Below are 21,058 nucleotides of genomic sequence, written 5' to 3' on the forward strand. Positions count from 1 at the left end.
AAGTTCTTCACCATTTTGGCCTCTGTGATCCTCTTCGCCAACCCTATCAGCCCCCTGCAGTGGGTGGGCACCGTACTTGTGTTCTTGGGTAAGTTCCCTGCAGAGCACGCGTCTCTGGGCACGGGGGCACGGGGAGCAAGTTCTTCACCATTTTGGCCTCTGTGATCCTCTTCGCCAACCCTATCAGCCCCCTGCAGTGGGTGGGCACCGTACTTGTGTTCTTGGGTAAGTTCCCTGCAGAGCACGCGTCTCTGGGCACGGGGAGCAACAGTCACAGAGCTTCCTTTTTTCTTTCTTCTTTTAATCAACTAATTTTTTTTTGAGAGAGAGAGAGAGAGAGGGAGTGGGGAGGAGCAAAGGGAGAAAGAATCCCAGGCAGCCTCCCCACTCAGCANCCAACCCTATCAGCCCCCTGCAGTGGGTGGGCACCGTACTTGTGTTCTTGGGTAAGTTCCCTGCAGAGCACGTGTCTCTGGGCACAGAGCTTCCTTTTTTCTTTTTTCTTTTTTCTTTTAATCAACTAATTTTTTTTTTGAGAGAGAGAGAGAGGGAGTGGGGAGGAGCAGAGGGAGAAAGAATCCCAGGCAGCCTCCCCACTCAGCTTGGAGCCCAACTCGGGGTTCGATCTCAGGACCCTGAGATCATGACCTGAGCCGAAATCGAGAGTCGGACGCTTAACCGACCGAGCCCCCCAGGTGCCCCGTGACAGAGCTTTAGATTTTTTTCCCCTGAAATGTGTATTTATGGAAGTGATTTAGTTGTTTTAGAGGAGATGTTTTTAAAAAAGGAAAGGAAGCATTGCCTCTAATCCACCCTTCCTAGTGAGCATTTCATTTCAGTGATTTCCCTTCAGTGACTTGGGTTTCCTCAGACACCGAACTGGATAAAATTGTTATACTTACGCCCTACCGATTTGTGCTGCTGTGGGTGAGCTGAGAGAACTAGCTGAGAAGTTTTGACCTTTTTTTCTTTCATTTTTACTGTATTTTATTATATACATGTAATTACCTGTAGCTTGGTGATTTTTCTCATTTGATGTCATACTTGTTCTCTGAGGGAGTTCTACAAAACCAGTGTTTGGAGTTAGTTTTATTTAAAGCCCGAATTTTGGAGAACCAAGGCTGACCTTCCCCCCCACCTCAAAAATCACTGGTAGGTTTCATTTCTCCTCATAAAGCCACCTTCTCCCTTTTCATAGGTCTTGGTCTCGATGCCAAGTTTGGGAAAGGAGCCAAGAAGACGTCCCACTAGGAAGAGAGAGACTACCTCCACTTCGAGAATATTTAAGTTATTATCTCACATACGGACATCTCTTGGTCAAATGGACACAGTAGGGACAGAAGACTGGGTTCCAGTCTGTTCTTGGTTTTTGTGGGGTTTTTTGTTTTGTTTTGTTTTTTAAGAAAAGGAAGCAAAATCACATATTCTAAAAAAAAGCCCTTGGATTTTACCAAGACAGAGTTGGCAGTTTCTGTTCTGGATGACCTGGAGCACAGTTAACGCACAGAGAGAAGGGAGAGGAAGCGGCAAAGCGTCACGCTCTTTGCTCAAGCTCCCTGTCTGGCGTAGGCAACCCGGCTGGGCGGCTCATTCCCCCAAGAGCCCCAGCACTGTAGGGAGGAACTTGATTGGATTTGCAGTCGGGCTCTGGGCCTCTGTTCCCACAGGTGAGGGTCTGAATCTGCCAGGACAGGTGGCTGGCTGTTCGAGCCAGAGAATGTCAATGTCACGTTATCTTTCAAACTCTGGTGGGCAAATATTTCCTTAAAAACTCCAGATCTAGTCTTTCCTCAGGAAACCTCCCTTGAGGTTGGGGGGGAGATGAGCCTAGAGCCTCAGAGTCTGCTGTGTTTTCACATTTCCCCACGGCCTCCTCTTCAGCCAGAGCTCAAGCAAGCCCAGAGTGGAGACCCAGTGTGTATATCACGAACAGCTTGGGAAGGTCGATTCCCTCCCTCCGTCTCCGAGTCTGTTCTCGGTCCACCTGGTCCCCTCCTGGGAAGGCTGGATTAATCCTATCCCCCTGTTCCCTTCGGCTGCTAAAGCATTGCAGTCCTCTGCCATCGTGGCCGTGCCAGGGTGTCCCCATGCCAACTTCTGCCTGTTGAAAGGGATGCTGGCGGAAGGCATGGTGGCTGGGTGCTGGCACAGAGCCTCTGTCAAGTTTCCTGGGTGGCAGTGGGGGGAGGAGGCGGAGCATGGAGCAGAGCCACCTGCCCACGGCCGCCTTCAGAGCTGGAAATCGCAATCCTCCACGGACCGAACTTTACACATGAAAGTGCATTTCCACCAGCTGCAACTTTCACTCCATCTGTTCAGCAGCCCCAGCCCCTTGGCTCTCCAGCTGGGAGCCCAACCTCCTTCCTGAGCCGCTGCCTCGCCACCCCTCCCCAGCCTTTCAAGCCTGCCTCGCTCGCGCTCTCGTCGCTCTCTAGGGGCCCCGGTGCCGCTGCAGCTCTGCCCTCAAAGGCCCCCTCTCATTTTGAGCTCCTCCTTGAGAGAAGAGGTTTTGCGTACAGCTGGCTGAACTTCCTTCCTTCTTCACCCCTTTCTCCTCTGTTTTTTTTCATCCCAAAGTTCGCATCAATTAGCCCCTTCCCTTCTGGATTGATAGTTCTCCCAAACTGTCTTCTGTGGATTGGATAGGTGGTTAGAGCGTGTGACCAGTGCCCACAGGCCCGTTCTCCTGACCCTCGGACCAGTGCCCTCTACCTCCAGCCCCTGCCCTTCCCAACGAGCTGTCTCACAGATGCCTAATGGCGGGCACCAAGAGCAAGACGGAATCTTCAACAGCCCGGCGTGGCTCCCGCCTGCCACTAGAGCGAGTATGTCTACCTACGGGTGCCAAGAACCCGCTGCCGGTGTATCTGTTCAGCCCCCCGTCTGCCCGTCTAACCCATCACCTCTGTGTGCCACGGGCCGTGAACTTGCTGGGAGTTCAAAGCCGAGTAGGACCAGTGGTACTTACCCTCTGGGGGGGTTCACAGTCTAATAGACAGGTAAACACATCATTTCGTCTTAGACGCACAGAGCTAACAAGTGAGTGTCTGGGCAAGGCGAGGCTTGAGCTGGAGCGTGTGGGAAGATGAAAGGTGGAGGAAGTGGAGCCAGCCAGTGGGAAACGGGGCTTTCAACTGCCCAGCCTCCCCCCCATGCTCCTGCCTTTAGTCAGGCCAGGTGGGAGCAGTGGCTCTGCCCCGAGGCTGTCGTTCAGCTCCAGGGGGGACAGGTGAAGACCTGGCGTGAGCTGCTGCTGCGCCCGGTGGCACGCTCACGTACAGGATCGCGGGAACCGAGTGTGCCAAGTTTGACCGAAGTCAGCAGCGCTCTGTCAGGGCATAAGGGCTGATAAATGTGAAATACCAGGCAAGTTCCAACAGATGCGGTGTTGATCGCGAACCCTGGGCGGCCTGATGCCTCAGGTTTCTCAAGATCAAAGGACTTTTCATCTGTGTTAATTCTCAGCTATGTGTAGAAGGGAGGGAGCCAGCACACAAGTTTCCCCAAACACTATGTTTTAGTTGGGGATGTACCGTATTTAACGCCTATTTTGGTCGAACCATCAGGTCAGCCTCCTCAGCTGTGGCTGCTCAGGCTCGTGGAAAAGCAGAGTGTCCGTCTCGTGGACACCTCGTACCTTCGTGCAAGGGCAGTGACCCACCAATGTGATTTGGGGTAAAAAACATGGGGAAAGCTATTCCGGAATTAAACATTAAAAGAAAGAAAGAGTCGACATTGTTTTTAAAGGGAGAGGAATTAAACATTCCCTGCGGACCATCTTTCGGGCGAGGCATTTAGAAACGGGTGGTGTGTGTGCCCACAGCCCTGGGACAGCCTTGCCAAGAGGACCGAGCAAGCCCCTGTCCCTTACAGAAGTGGTGAAACAAGTTAGGGAAGACTGGGTGACCTGCGGTAGGTCCTTGGGTATGTGCCTACGTGATTAACTAGAACTCAAGCTTCCGGAGTTCTAGTCGCATCTTGGACCTGTGCCCTCAGAGGGGGAGAAGCAAAGCTCATCAGGAGGCCCATTGCGCGTGCTGTCTGGTCCCGCTTGTCAGTGGAACAGTTTGCACATTTTATGAGCGCTGGTGTTGGTCACCTTCTCCAGATGCCGGGGCAGAGAAATTACCCTGGGTCTCTGCGGGATCGTTCAACCCTTCCCACTGCAAACACACCAGCTGTCTTCAGAAGCCACGATCTCATATATTTACTGAACTCCTTTCCTGAAGCTCTTCAGTTCCTGAAAATTTGTCCTTACAAAGCTCTCCCGGGGAAAGCTTAGGCCAGGTCAAGTCTCCCCACTTTTGAGATAGGGAGCCTGAACCCCACCAGAGTGCCGTCAGCGGGAAGTTCCGTGGCTGCGGGAAGGCAAGGCCCGGAAGTGAGTCTCCACTGCCCACGTGTCAGAGGTCAGTGAGCTAAGCCGCTGGTTCCCATCCATTTGGATTTCCTGGTCCAGTAGAATTTCCAAATAATTTGGGGGGGGGTGGCTTTTGCTTTTTTTTTAAGTAAGGATATTTTAAAAATATGTCACCAATATGGCTTACAAGACATTTTAACTCCAAAAATTTTAAGAAATGTTCAGAATAAAGGACCCTTCTTCCAAAGAAATCATAGTTTGAAATCATACCACGGTGTAGATGAGATACTTTTTTAATTACAGAAAACATTTAACCTTATGTGTTCTTGTATGGTAATACATCGTAGGATATATCCTTATGATTGTTCGTGGAATACAACTTGGCCGGTCTGGAGGCCGTGTTCCAATGCAGTCCACTGACCCCGGAATGTCAGACATGCTGACAAAGATGGAAGCAACCTGCACGGAGGCTTTACATCATTTAGAACATTCGGAGGGAGTTGGAAAACAACAGCCGCCTGGCCTGGGCCATGTCGGCCTTCCCTCTATATGGTTAGAGCAGTCCGCGGGGGTCAGAGGGGGTCAGAGAGCAGGCCGTGGGGGTCGGAGAGCTTTCAAGCCAGGGCTTATAGGAGGGAGACTTGGAGACTCGGAGCACCCTGCTCCAGGATCTCCCAAAATGTTCCGGCCATGGCTTTGATCACCCAGCTCAGAGCATCCAGAATTTTCCCTGGAAGGTTTTCGCCTACTGATTAAAGCCAATTTCTGACAGACGTAGTCCTTAGAACCAGTAGGCTCTGCCTGCCATGGCAGGAAGGGCGGGAAGGGGAACAAGGAGGGCCTCGGAATAGGGAGCGATTTCATTCGGTGCCTTCCGTTCGGCTGAGGCACAAGTCCACAAGGGCTGGTGGGTTTTCCGTCCAAATGTGCCTGATTCCCTGTTCTTGCTGGGGAAGTGGAAGAGGAAAGAGGTTCAAGGCATTTACGAAGGGGAGGGACTGAATGTTTCTTTGCTGCCCACTTCTGTGTTTTGTCATGGTACGTGGGTGGCCAGAGCTAGCAGAAGCGCCATGTTTCAGTTTAGGTTCTGACTGGACACCCTTTCCTCCTACTCAGGGTCGAGAACTGCCACATGGAGACCACAGCCCTAGAAGGAACATGTCACTCTTATGGGAAGGCTTGGAACTCCCTGAAAATTTAGGTTTTAAAAGTGCCTGTGTATGAAAAAATAAAATAAAATCGAAGTGTCTGTGTGTGTGTGTGTGTGCATAATGGCACAAGTGCTTACGCATTTGTCAAGCCAGTAGGTTTATTTTTCTTTAAAGAGTCCACAGCTCTCTTCCCATCCTCAAAGGGGTTCATACATGGTATCCACCATAATCCCGGGGCTCATTTAATGACTCGCGATTTCCCAAATACAGTGGTGTAACTGGGCACCACTGCAAGATAGGAGAAAGCATCATCCCCAGCTCTGCTTAGAGGAGGGGGGAGCCCGAGGTGCAGAGACTCCCCAGGAGAGTAACCCATCCAAGTTCATTTCTGCTTTCCTCCTGGCCCCTCCACACTCTACCTGGGACTGTCCCGTTCAGCAAAAAAAAAAAANAAAAAAAAAAAAAAAAAAAAAAAAAACACGGGATGCCCAGCTAAATGTGAATTGCAGATAAACAACACGTAATTTTTTTTTAAGTATGTCTCATCTAATACTTGGGCCACACTTATATTAAAAACTATGTGTGCAATATTGGAGGCATACTTCTATGTGTTGTTTATCTGAAATTCAAGTTTAGCCAGTGTTGCGTATATATCTGACAAGCCTGTGGCATTAGTCATTAGTACACAGGTTCTCACGGGCTTTTCTTTTCCTCTCAGATACATCACCCCTTGCAATTCTGCGTGGAGGGCTTCCAAGTACTTTTGTTCAGGGCCACGCCGTGTAGAATTCCCCTTTTGGCCCAGGGGAGGTGCAAGCCTACACCTCGTCAGCAGGGGGCACCATTTTCTTAAAATAGATCCCCAGTGGCGCTTTAGGGCCCTCCGAGAAAGAGGAAGCGGGGCATGGAATGGATTCTATTTGCTGCTCCCGTCTTGCCTCCGGAGCTCACTTCTCCCCACCTCACACCTTGCCAGACTTCTCTCTGAAACCAGACTCTGCTCCTGTTACTTCACTCCTTAAATCACTTCTAAGGGTCCATGGTTACCATCAGAACGTGCCATAAACAGTGCTTCAGGATCCCCCTGGAGTCTGGTTTTCCCGACTTCGACTCCTGCCGCTTCTACCCTACATGATCCCACCCACCTCACACTTCCAGCGTCTCCATTCACCATGAACTATTCGCGGTTTCCCTGTACACTATTTACGGCCACGCCTTTGTGCCCACAGTTCCCTCTGCTTGGAATTCCCTTTTCCACCTGGTGCTTCCAGCGTCTCCATTCATTCAGCACATGGCACAGGCATGTACTGAACCCAGCCGGGTACCGGCCTTGCGCCCGGGGTTCCTGCGCAGGAGGCAGCCAACCGCGACCCCTCCCTTGGGCATCTCACGGCGGGGACGGAGGGGAGGAACCATAAACAAGTAATCAAATCACCAAGATACTTAAAATCAGTTCCAGGGTTAACCAATCGGACTTCTTCCCGCAGAGTGTATGGTTCCCTCCTCCGGTCCTCGGATAGCTTTTCGTTTTCAGGGTCCCGAATTCTAATACCTGCACCATTGTTGCGGGAAGCCTGAATGCGTGAAGCCAGCCAGTCGAAGTTAATAGGGAAGGGGTTTTGGGGGGGAAGACGTGGGGGCGTGCAGGCCTGTGACAAACGGAGACTGTGTGTCCCTCCAAAGGGGGCAGTGGCTTATCACCTCTTCCCGATTGTTGCCGAATCCGTCATTTCANTTTAAAAAAAAAAAAAAAAAAAAAAGATGGAAATACTGATTTTTACATGAATTCTTCCAATTTTTAAAATTCTTTGCCAGCAAAACTAAACACGCCCATAGGGTCAATTCGGCCTATGGCCACTAGTTCGCCCCCTTCCCTATCGCAACACTGTTCTTACTGCCTTGCCTCTGATGACTATTTATGGGTATTTTCTCCCCCGAAGACCACGTCCTTGTGTCTTTCACCCTCACACAGTCACTGGCGCCTGGTAGGTGCCACACATGGATCAATGTTTGTGGGAGGGCCGGAGGGAGGGAGGAGGCACCCAAACGGGGAACAACAGTTCGTTGATGAAAGTTCTTGTTACAACTGCTCTGGGCGTGGGACGGATGGAACAAGGAAGCCCGACACAGTTTACTGCCGAGTGCGCCTGTGTGCGTGAGTGAGTTCCCATGTTAGCAGGTGTGACAGCTGGAAAATGTGTCGAAGAACCACCAGCTCCTTTCTTGGTGGGCTCCCAAGCCATTCCTCCCCATTGGTGGCGGATGGGAGGGAGGAGAAGAATGCAGGGCTCGTGGTGGACTCCTGGCTTCCTTCCAGGACCTGTAGTCGCTGGCACGGAGATCAGAAAGAGCTTCTATAGGCTTTTGGCACCAACAGATACATCCTCAGGGGAAGGAGTCTGGCAGCTGCCGCCACCCACCGCCTACCCGCTGGAGTGCCCAGTGCAGAGCAAGCCGTTGCGGGGGGCTTACTTGAGCAGAGCGAGGTCATCAAAATGACCCTTCACCTGGCATGGGGAGTCAAAACACACGAGTTAAAGAGAAGAACGGGGCTGGCTTAGACTCCCCGTGGCAGCCCCTCAGAGACAGAGCAGGAACTTGACCACTGTGTTCTGCTGATTTCTGCTAATGGTGTGTTGTTTTTTTTTTTTTTTTTAAATCAAGAGAAGATGCTGCCTTGTGCCCACACGGAGCATCTCCTATGTATTCTTACTGCCCCGATGAATAAGAACATATCTTTGGAAAATAGACATCTGAGGCTTAGAAAGTACATTTGTCTAATTTCCAGGAGAAGTAACTAGATCGTTCAGGAATCAGAGCCTCCATCTTGGCCCTGAAACCTCTTGTGAGGTCTGGAAAATGCCATTTTCAGAGAGTGTGGAGGGGATGGGGGCAGCCAAAGTACAGAGGAGTCACTCTTTCAGCTGGACTCTGGAAATTTCTGCCCCCTGATTCTTTCCGGTGAGCGGTATCTTGAAAACCAAAACCACCTCCAGCTTCCAGGCAGGGGTGCCTCTTGTTCCCTCCCGGTGCTTGGTCAGCCAGAAGCTTTGAAGCAAGACTTCCAGGAAGCAATGTCTCCCACAGGCAGGGCTGACTCAGCCCAGACTCCAAGCCTGAAGTCTGGTCCCTGTCCCAGACGAGCCAGCAGAGGCGCATGGGAGGCTGTGCTCCTGGGCTGTGTTCTAGCTGCCGGGAAAGGGGGAAAGGGGGGCAGGGACAGAGGTGCACGGACCCTGAATTGTTTAGGCTCTTGCTAAGGGAAAGGGGAAGGGGGCTCAGTAGTGGCCTGACTCCTCCGGGTTCCGGCACCCTTGAACAAAATCTATCTTTTCCACGTTCGCGGAGGCAGGGATGATGGCTAATTCGGTACTCTGCATTTGGGAATGAGAACATCTTTTGATATGTTCCCTGGCTCTCATTTCTAATCCGCCATGGGGGTGGAGGTGGTGTGACTGACCATCTCTCTGACTCTCCAACATCCTCTTCCCCAGATTACCCTACTTGGATTAAAGGGAGATGCATGCACCTTCTCTCCTCCTGATCTTTTCCAAGAACTACCTGATTCCTTCCACCTCTGAGTCCCGCTTCCCTCCTCCCTGGCCTCCCTCCCTTGGTCCTTTGCTGTCGTTTTCCTCTCTCCATACTCCTACCTTCTTTCTCTCTTTCTCTCTCTCTCCCTGCGGTTCTGATGGCAAATCCTTTCCCTGGCACAGACCCTCCACTTGCCTGCCAGCCCTGCTGGGTGACTTTCCTCCTTCTGTAGCCTCTATCCAATTACCTCTCTGGCCAGGCTCATTGGTAGCCCTCTCCTCGGGCCCTGCCTCCTGCCTCCTGCTGCTGGCAATGCTATCACCCACGATTCATTTCCATTTGGGGATGGGGGTGGGAAACTATTTGGAATGAACTGGGAGATGTTTGGCAATCCGTTCTGCGTCCTACTCCAAGGGCCCCCAGAAGAGAATCTCAGGGAAGAGGACACCATTTCACAGAGCAGTAAGGGCTGCAGGATCTAGTTTTAACGAACGTGGGATCAAAAGCTTTGTAGAGTCAGCCAGCCAGTCCTTAAAAACAAGGGCCAGTGGTAGAGAGGACTGGAGGCCTTTGCCACAGAAAACGAAGCCATGACTCAAAGGCGTCACATAGATGCTTCCTTGCTCATCCACGTTCCTGAGTTTAATGTCTTTGGCTTGGGAATTAACTTTGAGACTTTTCCAACATAGATAAAAATAGAGCTCATAAATGCCATCACAGGCACTTTCCGATAAGGTGGCCTTTTAAGGGAAGACTGGGCTCCCAAACAGAGGGTGTGAGTCAAAGAGCCTCTGAGTGGGTGTTCAGAGTGCCTAAGACCAGCCCGCTGACCAGCCTGTGACCAAACAGTGGAGGCAGGAAAAGGAAGCTGCTGGAAGCTTCTGTCCCTGAAACCTCAGGAACCAAGGTTCTGAGAGGAATGTTCGTATCACCCCTTCATCGGTTTATTCGTCATGCGAGCATTTACCTGAATACCTACTATGTGCTAGAAACGCTGCTTGGTGCTAGAAATGCGAGAGAGGAAAAGAAAAAGGAAATCCTGTCCCCATGGAGCTTAGAGGGACACAGACAGGGGCCGGGCCAGCACGATTCAGGGGGACAGTGCGGTGGGAGGGGAACCACGGGGAGCGGCAGCTCAGGGTTGGGGGACTTACTTGCACAGCTTCCTGGAGGAACAGATGGGGTAAAATCAAAGCCTGGAGAAGCAGCAGAGAGTTGGCCAGGGGCAGGTGGGGGTGGGGGCAGGGAAAGGTGTGGGGAAGACTGTTCTGGTAAGAAGTAACAGCACGAGCAAAAAGAGAGAACTTGGTTTACTCATGGGAATTGAAAGTAGCTCTGTGTGTGATGGAAATCTGTATTGCTAGGCTGCGAGGGGAGGGTCGAAGAGCCCCTGAAGACAAAGGCACGGTCCCTGGTAAAGAGCCTTTCTCCCTATTAAGGAGTATGGACTTTATCCTGAGGGTAACAGTCCGCCGTGAAAGGGTTGCGTGCAAAGAAGTGAGTCCGTTGGTTTGGCATTTTAGGAAGCTCACTCTGGCTTCAGGCAGAGAATGAACTGGAAGGGGAAGACCAGAGGCTGGGAGGCCAGTGAGGAGGTCGCCATCGTCCAGGGAAGAATTGGGGAAGTGTCAGTGAAGATGGAAGGAAGTAGGCAGAGCTGGGCCATAACTCAAGTACGGAATTGTCAGAACATGGGGTTGCATCTGACGTGTGCCGGAGGAACCGGGGATCGTTCCCAGTTCCCAGACTCAGCTACTTGGTGGGACAGACACATCTGGAATAGAAGCACATTTTAGATGTGCTATGAGGTGCCCGGGGGACATCCACCTGAGGCAGTCAGGCTGCTAGCTGGGTGTGTTAAGTCAGGAGCTCGAGAAAGATCTGGCTCAAGACAGATTTGAGCTATTCTTTAGCAGATGGGGGCAGTGGAGCCATGAAAGTGAACGAGCGATCTCAAGGCGAATGAGGTGGTGTGAGGAGGAGAGGAACCGAATAGAATCCAAGGAAAATGGGTATAAAAAGGATGGCCAAAGGCAGAGCCCTCGAAGGAGACTGAGAAGGAGCAGCCAGAGAAGCAGAAGGAAAACCAAAAGAAATGGTCTTCGTTCTCCTGCCAAGAGTGCCCTGACTTCCCTTCAGGAATTCACTCCTCCCCATTCTGGGCCCTGGGGTTTGGGTCCTAGAGGAGACATGCTGGCTGGCTCGGCCTAACTTTCCTGCCCCACCTCCCACAGCCCTCCCACTTGCGCTCTGTCTCCAGCTACTCATTGCCCCTGAGTTTCACAAAGTCCCCCTGCTCCCCCTGGCCTGAGGATCTCCGTGTCTCTGGGCTGTTTTCCTTCCTCATTCCTGTTCTCCACATCGCTAGCCTATTGACCTTCCATGTAGGCTTCCAACCTCTTCTCAAGCCTTCCCTGACATTCCAGACAAGACCAAGGCTTTCTGTCATTCATTCGTTCCTTTCTTGTTCGTTCAGTGTGTGCTAAGCACCTGCTGTCCTCGTGTCCGCACTGTGCCCCGTGCTGGGACATTATGGAGAGCAGACAGGCTATGACAGTTGATTAGGTGAGACCAATAATAAACCAGTAAATATTCAAAAAATTAAAAATTGTTGTTAGTATTGTGAGGGAAGTAAATAGAGTACCATGATCGAGGATAACAGAAGGTCCTTGTTTGGGATAGGGTGGGTGGTCAGAAGAGGCTCTCTGCGGATGTGAAGTTAAACCGAGCCCTGAAAGAACCAGCCATGTGAGAAGGTAGGGCAGAAGTGTTCCCTGCAGAGGGAACAGTAACCGAGAATGACTATGGAAGGAAAGATCTTGATGGGTTTTATCAGTTCCAAGAATTGACACATGGCCAAAACGGCTGATGTAAAGACAGGGAAGAAGGGACATGAGATGTGGTTGAACCTGAGACTCTTGTAGGCGGGGGTACGAAGCTTGGATTTCATTCTTGGTGCAATGAGAAGCATTCAAAGGTTTTGAGCAGGGGTGGAGCATAATCTGACTTAAGTTTTAATTAGATTGCCCTGGTTGCTGAGTGAAGAATGGAGGGAGCCACAAGCCAAATACTAGGGAGACTAAGTAGGATCCCCTCACTGTGGTTCAGACCAAAGAGGGTGGTGGCTAGGACTTGAATGGAGAGAAGTAAACGGATGGATTCAAGGGATACTTTGAAACTAGAGCTTCTGGGAATTCCTGATGGATCAGATGTGAGGTGTCAGGGGGAAAAAGGAGTTGAAGGATGATGCCGGATTCCTGGCCTGACTGAGTGGAAAGAGAACCAGGCTGGCTTGACTTGACCTGCCCCAGGCTCATTAGTCCCTCTACCCCCTGCCTTGGAGGCCCTGAAGCAAATCTTCAGAAGCTGAGAGCTTGAGAAGCAAGTGCCATTGGAAAATCACCGGGTTGGAGAATCTTTATGGTTCTTTCCAGCTTGGGATTTCTTTAAATTCTAAACTGAAAACCCTATCTGCATAAGGAAAATATTTCTATTTCTTTTGACTTCTCCTGTAGTTACATTGGTAGAGCTCTGTACCCAGGGAGCATTCAGTGAGTGCTAGTTGACTGTTCGCTTTGGCACAGACCTTCTATAATTGACTTTTAGATTAAATTCTTTTTTTTTTTTAAATAGGATTCTAACATAGAGTAAACTTTCAATTGAAATCCATTCACCTTGATAAAGGAGAGCCATGGCAAGGATAATCTAAAATTATAAAATCCAAAGCAATTTCTACTTGAGTGGAGGCAGAGAGAAACTGCCTCATTGCTAAACTAACGATCTACATTTAGGTACATGTTATTTTAGGGCAAATGCCAACAGGTGGTGGATCAATCCCATTCAGATTGAACAACAACAACAAAAAACCCCACTGAAAATAATTCATAACAGTGAATAATCTCTATTTGCTAATACAGTCTTTGTTGAAAACAAATATCAACCCTTTAAAACTTATTTTGAAGCAATGACTTCAGGTTATTTTTAGACCGAGTTAAAGATGCATGAGCTGACTGTGTTGCCAGTCCAAGGCAAAAATCAGGGGAAAGCTAGGACTCAAACTTGCCACTTCCTCTCTTCTCTTCCCATTGCTGCTTCTTTGCCTGGCACTCCGCTCCTCAGACATCATGTCTGCCAGCCATTTTTCTGGGTTAAAAACTCAGAACTTCACTTGATCTATAAGCACAGCAGTCAAATCCTCAGATAACTACACCATTATAAGCCTTTCGTTTTATTAAAGGGGGAAGGAAAGTAACATAATGCCTTTCGAATGCCGAGTCCTTGTGAACGAACATCATGGCATGTTCGATGCTGCTTATTACCCTATGATGGATGCCGCACGTCGCAGATGAGCCGGGAGAACTGGCCGTCCAGTATCTGACCTGCCTCCTGTGTGAGATGAGCCCTCTGCTCTGGATAATGTCAGGGAGAAGGCATGCGGAACATTACACCACGGACACCGTGGCAGCATGGCGGTCAGGGCCCAGGCTCCCCACGGCAGTCAGGGCCCAGCACGTTGACCAAGATTGGCCAACTGGGTGCTACTGCCTGGGTTTGGGGTTTGCAGCACGAGGCACAAAGATGAAAGAAGTTCAGGCATCTTTTGTCACAGTAGCAGCGGGAAGCCACGTATCTGTGGTGGCACTCTGTGGCAGTGCCCAGCAGTGGGACCTCCTGGCCACAACGTCCTGCTGAAGAAGGCTGATCTTCCTCCATGAGGCTTGGGTTTTCAGCCAGATTTCTGAATCTGATTCTTGAGGTTCTGTCAGTTCTGGAGGCCAGAGGGATTTCTTCAGTAAATTCCAGTTTGGTTGATAGAGCCGGAGCTGGTACAGTCCCCCGCAACCAGAAAGCCTGACCCATCTGTGAGGAAACAGACTCCAAGTCTTGTTCAGGGACCCCAGCTAGCAAGCGGCAATGTTCTGGCTGAGAAACCTGTGCTGTTTCCTTGAATCCCTGCCTCCCAAAGAACTTGAAAGAATTCGAGAAAAGGAGTGAGCCTGGTGTACAGATGAAGCCAGGGCTTGGAGACCCGAGCAGTTATATGAACACGTACCCCCCAAACCCACATTCAGTAACAGCACCATAAATAAGCGGGGTCTGCTCTATGCCAGGGACTCTGCTATGTGCAAATATTATCTCAGTTAATGCATACAACAATATGATACGGGGGACCTTATCTTCTCTGTTGTTCAGGCGGAAAAACTGAGGCTCACAGAGTTTGTCCGAGTTCATATTGTAATAAGTGTTAGTGTTGAAATTGGGTCTCCAGACAAGGAGGCTGGAACTCTTTCCTTAAGGTATAGCTACCTCGCTATGAAATTTAATCAATCGATCAATATTTCTCCACTGCCAATTTTCCATTAACCCCATTGTGGCCTCAGCACCCCGATCAACGTGTTCTTGTTGACATGCTTTCTCGTGTGTGGTTTTACACTTGTGTCCCAAAGTATGTCATCTGTCTCTGTTCCTTTAGACTGGGAACCTCCAGAGCACAGGACCAGGCCTCCCTACTGAGGGTATTTCTTCCTTGCCTACACATCCCTGATGTCCCTGCAGGGCTCCACCATGGCAGGCCTCGGGCTGGGGTTCATTGACTGGCCAACTGAATCACCGTATAGAGAGGAGAGAAGGACTGTATCTTGCTACAGTGCTTATGGCCGGAGGGGAGTCTGGACTCCTCTTCCGTTCGGTCCTGCCTGCCTCCACCTCCCCTACAGCTTCAAGGGNTGGCCAACTGAATCACCGTATAGAGAGGAGAGAAGGACTGTATCTTGCTACAGTGCTTATGGCCGGAGGGGAGTCTGGACTCCTCTTCCGTTCGGTCCTGCCTGCCTCCACCTCCCCTACAGCTGAATCATGCCTTTGCTTACTGGACTGTAAAATGGAGCTGAAGATCCTCGTTGGCAGCTTAAAGACCAGATGTCTTGCGGTCTTTTGAGACACAGCCCTTGCCCAGACCTGGCTCATGATGGCCAAAAAATACTTTATCATTTGTGTTTGGGAATTATGAAAACTGAGTTCCGCACGTTTTCTGCCACCGCAAGGAGCAGTGAATTGAATTGGTGCCGTTGTAAGCTTGATTGTTGTTGCATAGATAAAACCCTCATTAAGTCCCTCAAGAGGAGAAAAGAATTTTATTTTAAGGGGGGGGGTGCTCCTTGCTTGTCAGCGGTTACAACAACAAAACAGTAAATGGAGGAAATAATGAAATAACCGCATCCCCCCCAACCCAAGCCTCATCAAGAGGTTGGGTGAGTTTTTAATTAGTGCTTCGTTTTCAATAAATCCGTATCTGTACGGGGCGGTGATTCTTTCCTGGATAAGGGAAAGATAATAATGAGAATCCTATTTTTCAGTCCCACACTAAAGGGATGCCTCGTATATTTAATCATGCTGTAGAAATCCTGGCAGTTTTCTCTGAGCCCAGCCTCTGCTCTAATTACATTTCTAGATTTTAGTAAATTGAAAGGGAAAATGTAGGAACAAAATAATTAAAACCGAAGAGGAAGTGCATATTAAAAAGGAGAAGCTGTTTAAAATTCTTCCACACAGTGTTTCCAAGGACATCTACAGTCATTTAATCAGATCCACACCAAATCAAAGCCCTTTGTGCAGAGGCTGGTGGATCACATCTCAGGTGGGCGGGATGGTCCCCACAGCAGAACGGGAGCCTCACTGCACCAGGCTACAGATGGGGCAGCACTCATGTCCTTCCAGGTCTCTGGAGATTCAGGGCCAGTCTGGACAAGCTGCTCGCACAGACTCACTAGTCCCGAGGAGTCCCTTCCCAGGGACCAGGCAGAATCTGACTATACTGTATTGATGAGCCCCAAGTATGAGGTAGCTAAACCATGCTCTCCCCACCTCCAGTTTCCTTTATTCTGCAGCCCTTCCCACCCCCTAGGCTCCTCCCTCCAAGAAGTACCCTCTTTCTTCCTTCCTTGCTAATCTGTGAACTCCGAAGTGAAAAGAAAAGGCACTGAACAGCCTCAGTGACACCAGGAGCCAGTTGCTTGAACTGGGTTACCGGGTTACCTGCGGGGCACTCTGAATTTTCACAAGGACTGAAATCCTTGCTGGCTTCAACTAAAGAAACGAATATTTGTCGAGGATGATGATGAGTGGAACCTCACTGCAAAGTTTCAAGCATCAGCCTACTAGGTGACAAAAGCTTTTTTTGTTCTAAGCAACGTAGGCCCGGTACTCACATCATCGTGGTGGAAGTTAGGACCTCCATTTCTTGATCACGTTGTCTAAAATACAGTTGGAGCGAGCTCTAGGAGCTTGCAGGGCTTGGTCTGTGATTCCCCGGACATTCTAAACCATGGGATTGTAGGCCATGCTTGTGTACTTGAAAGTGGAAGGCAGCCTGATGCCGTCAGGGGTTTCTTTCCAAACCCCTGTGGCTTTGCTCATGGGCTCCCAGGCTTCCCTAATGAACAGACTCACCGGCCACCTGGCACCAGGACGCATGTGGCAGGAGACAAGTGAGCACAGTCTCCTGGAGACAATCCCATGGCAGCAAAGCTTCCGGAAGCTGGTCCCAAGGCAGGGCCCACACTTGATCACCCCATGACCTGCAGATTCACCTGCTGCTCTTTTGGGTCCAATGCCTCTGACATTTGAGTGCGTGTGTCTGTGTAATGATACTATCTCAGCGCGGAAAAGGGACAATGCCTGCTCTGGATTCTTTGGCTTCGCTCAGTAGGAACAATTTTTGAAAGTTTAAGCTAAAGGAAAGGATCGTAGCAATAACAAAGATCCCATCCCTGACATTATCACTCTGACGTGGGGATGACTTTTTTTTCCTCCCAGGGCCAAGATGCTGAGGATTTTTTTTCTTTTACTCAACTCAGGAGCACTGATGGCCCTTGGGAGCCAGGATGTGAGGCTGGCTGGGGACCCAGGTATCCCAGACAACAAGCTGTCATTGAATCAGGTCCCTTTCAGTTAAGCCACCCACATGCCCGCCTTCCCCCAAGAGAATGGGCCTTGGTGTTGTTTCAAATGCCAGAATCTAAGTTACTTAAAAGTCTTTAGAATTATCGTGAAGTCCAAAAAATGTTTTACTGACACAGAGTTGTTTAGAAAAAGTGAGGGAATGCAAGTTAAAGTCNAAAAAAAAGTCGTTGGTAATCAGGGGACGCCCTGGTGGCGCAGTCGTTAAGCATCTGCCTTTGGCTCAGGGCGTGATCCCAGTGTTTTGGGATCGAGCCCCACATCAGGCTCCTCCGCTGGGAGCCTGCTTCTTCCTCTCCCACTCCCCTGCTGTGTTCCCTCTCTCGCTGGCTGTCTCTATCTCAAATAAATAAATAAAATCTTAAAAAAAAAAAGTCGTTGGTAATCCATACACTTCTTGCAAATGTAAATTGCTATTGTTCAATGCCTTTATTGTTACGCTGCCCGCCCCAACACCCTCCCCCCACTTCCTGGTAGTGGTAAGGCCTCTATTTTGTCCTCGCACCTCCACACAGCCCGCCGCGCTGGGCACGCAACCCCCTCCGTGTTCCCGCCTCTTTCTAGTCAGGCCCCTCCTTCCCCTCAAATCCCCCCGCCCAGAAGAGCCGTCGGGACGCACGCGCACTAAGGGAGGTAGGCGGAGTCTTGAGGAAGAGGGAGGAGGGGCAGGAGAACCCAGGGAGGGGAGAAGAGGGGCGGAGGCCGTGCGGGGTGGGGCCCAGCGGGTACGCGCTCGTTGCGTCGACGTGCTGACGCCATGACGCCCCGGCCGGTGTGTGTTGGTGTGTGTGTGTGTGAGTGTGCGCGTTCCGAGTGTGTGTGTATTTGTGTATCGGCGGTCCCGCAGGTCCCGGATGTTGCGGACAGTATGAAGCGAGCGCAGGGGGACGGGGACCAGCAGCTGTCGCCGCCGTTCTCAGGTGAGTGGGGGGAGGAGAGTCAAGGGAGAGGGTTGTCCTGTCGGAGTGTGGGGGGGCGCCTCCCTTAAGAGGTGACTGACCCCCAACTCCCCCCCCCTCCACACATATACTCTTCTCTGCCCCATATCCCACATCCTGGGTTACGTGGCCTGGGAATGCCAGAGCCTAATCAACCGTTCCTTCTCCCAATCCCAAGCATTCAGGAGACACAAATGCGCCCCCTGCCTTCAGCCCCCCCATCATTTTCCCAGCCCCATCCCCCTTGCTAAATAGTGAGCTGTCGCCTGCGGCGAGATGGGTGACTGCGCATGCGCGAGTGTGAACGAGCTAGGGGTGCTTGTTCGCTGCCCCCGGGGCGCATGCGCATCGCTGTGTTGCAGGGACCTGCGGGATAAAGAGCCCCTTGACCACGCGCCCGCCTTCTTCCCAGACGGTGGGCTGCCAGATAGTGCGCCTGTTGCTCCTATCCAAAAGGGAGAGTTTAAATTATTTGACGGACTTACTGACAAAGCAGTATTTGCATCTGGTGTTGCCCTAGGGACTCCCAGGCTACTAACGCCTTCCAGAGCCAGCGTGCCCCACGCTGACCCTTCTTTTGAAACTGTCACTGCAACTTCTAGTTCCAGCATTACTTTTCTTTCCTCCCACAGTCATGCTGTACTTTTAATACAAACATCCCCTAAACTAGGAGCAGGCGCCCCAACCCATTCAATTATTCTGGCAGGGGATTTTGGTGGCCTTTCTAAGGAGGACTAAGGGTCACGAAAAAGAAAGTAAGGGGCACTACCTTTTAGTAAAATTCTTAATTATCTTCGTAGAACTGGATAAGATAGAGATAACACAGTGTAAGGCTTAGAGCAGTAAATCAAGACATCAGGGTCCTGTCATCTCTAGCCCTCCTACTTCGTGTGACCTATTTGCCTCTTTTTTTAAGTAAAGGAAGATCTTCCTTTAAAAAAAAAAAAAAGGATCTTCCTTAGCCCTTTCGTTTTAGCTGTACATTATTGATGCCCTGTGAACATCACACGAAAACAAAAGCAATCTGAAACTACTAGTGGGGGATAACTTACCCAGTGGAGGTTTTAACTTTAAGCAGTGGGTGTGATGTTTCTTGCCCATTTGCAAATAACGAAGAGCAGTATAAAATAAGGAACTCTAAAGTACAGTAATATTTCAGTGATCTGGGACCTAGGTTTTCAGTTGGCAGATTATTCGTGATCCTTAATTTGCTGCTGTGTTGCCCCTCTTGGATACTTCAATGCTTCTTCCCTCTGCCATCAGAACAGGGTGAGGAAATGATAAATTCTTACAAGCAGGTTTGCTGAATAGCAGTGAAATGAAGAACTGAATTGTTGGTGGGGGGACAGCTTTTTGTGTGTTTTTCAGTTATCTTTGCCAAACCTGTTTCCTATCTGGATAACTGGGGATGGGTGACATTAGTAAGCCTTATTTTCTATTTTCTTCTCTTTTTGTTCTTTCTTTGGTATTCTAGCAAGGCTTTGGCTGTCATTCTTAACTGTAGGACCTTATGTTTGGGGGTCTTAAAGTATATATATATGTGTATATATATATATATATATTTATAATTTTCTATTCCCCTTTTAACTCTGGCCTTTGCATGGTTCAGCTGTCTTTTGTGCTGTTTTCTGTTGCCATGGTTACAGTGGGAACCAAGAGATGACACAGAAACAGCACAGGAATTTGGGGGGCATATATCATCCTGTTTCCTGGAAAGAGCTGGAGACGCATCTTGTTTTCCTCGTGTGAAGACTGGGGAGTATAGGTTATTGTTGACAGCTCCACGCTTAGGGTGGGGATGGATGGTGTCCATTGGCACTTCGTTGACTTCTGTTAGAGCTCTTCATAGTGGTTAGTGAACTGGAAGATGTTCAATGTTACCTGTGTCCAGACTTGCATCAGATTCTGGTAAAAATCTTGCGATAAAACTATTGAGGCAATAAGTAGCCATTTCCCAGGAGGTTTCTGTCATCTGTGATACTTTGTTTTTATCTGGAAGCATTTCATCTGCTTGAATTTACTGAAGCCTTATTCAAAAATTTTTATGGTGTGAAGGCATGATTGCTTTTAGGATTAAGATGAGTATCATTAATTTGTATTGGTGCAGAGCTGCGTTTAAAAAGGATCTTTAAAATGGGTAACACATGGGGCGCCTGGGTGGTGCAGTCGGTTAAGCATCCCACTCTTGGTTTTGGCTCTGGTTATGATCTCAGGGTCATGAGATCGAGTCCCAAGTAGGGCCCTACACTCAGCTCAGAGTCTGCTGAAGACTCTCCCTTTCTCCCTCCCCCCCGCTTGCTCTCACTTTCTTTTGTTCTCTCTCAAATAAATCTTTAAAAAAATAAGACGGGTAACACACATGAAACAAAATTCAAAAGGTCCACAGAGAGAGAAAAATCCTCCTTCTGTGTCCACTTTTCATTGTCTAGTTAAACCCTCCTAAGCCCTCTGCAAAGGAAACTGTTGTTAGCTGTATCTTGTTTACCCTTCCAGAGATAGTCAGTGCTTTTACAAGCATATACAACTATGGACCCTTTTAAGTTTTTGTTTTTATTTACTGTTTAACACAAATAGTAAGATACTGTAGCCATTATTCTGCACTTTGCTTTTTTCACTTACTCTACCTTGGCTATCATTCCATACAGTAATGGAATACCTCTTCCTTTTTAAAAGATGACAGATATTCCCTTGTACAGATGTACCATCATTCAGCCAGCTCTTATTTTTGGATACTTAGGTTGTTTCCAGTGCTACAATTAATTCCTTGTATGTGTTTTTTTAGGTACATGGGTATCTTTTGGGTAAATTCCTAGTGGAAGTGCTGGATCAGAGGGCATTTGCATTTTTAATGTTGTTAGATACTGCTGAATTGCTTGCCATAGAGGTACGAATTTATATTCCTGCAAGCAGTGTGTGAATCTGCCTCTTTCCTCACTAGCACTGTATTATCAACATTTTTTTTATGTTTGTATAGTCTTTTATCTAAGATTTTAAGTTCATTATGTAGCTTGTTAAAGCTTCATTATACCCAGGAGTTGTGGATAAATACTGTCGCTGTTTTGCAGATGCAAGTGGTAGTGGAAGATAGTGTTCAAGTGAAGAGTAATGTCATGAGA

General features: G+C 49.3%; 2 protein-coding genes across 5 annotated transcripts in view; both read left to right on the forward strand.

Moving 5' to 3' along the window:
• The window catches only part of SLC35B1 (solute carrier family 35 member B1), an 11,216-nt gene extending 7,494 nt beyond the window's left edge, over positions 1-3,722 (forward strand). Inside the window, exons 9-10 of one of the 3 annotated variants that reach the window (XR_004619780.1) lie at positions 64-225; positions 1,199-3,722. Coding sequence is in view for 2 of the 3 variants with exons in the window: in XM_034641169.1 (XP_034497060.1) it covers positions 422-446; positions 1,199-1,251 (78 nt within the window). In the remaining variant the exon portion in view is untranslated. Of the gene's footprint in view, positions 1-63; positions 226-421; positions 447-1,198 lie in introns of all 3 variants that reach the window. The other 2 variants (XM_034641169.1, XM_002923734.4) reach the window with 2 other exon arrangements.
• A 14,026-nt stretch (positions 3,723-17,748) lies between these two features.
• Positions 17,749-21,058, forward strand: part of SPOP (speckle type BTB/POZ protein) — a 62,570-nt gene continuing 59,260 nt past the window's right edge. The window contains exon 1 of one of the 2 annotated variants that reach the window (XM_011230461.3): positions 17,749-17,924. The gene's annotated coding sequence lies outside the window, so the exon portion shown is untranslated. The remainder of the gene's footprint in view (positions 17,925-21,058) is intronic. The other variant, XM_002923735.4, reaches the window with a different exon arrangement.

The sequence above is a fragment of the Ailuropoda melanoleuca genome, chromosome 13 (genome assembly GCF_002007445.2).
Source record: "Ailuropoda melanoleuca isolate Jingjing chromosome 13, ASM200744v2, whole genome shotgun sequence".
In the NCBI taxonomy this organism is placed as follows: domain Eukaryota; kingdom Metazoa; phylum Chordata; class Mammalia; order Carnivora; family Ursidae; genus Ailuropoda; species Ailuropoda melanoleuca.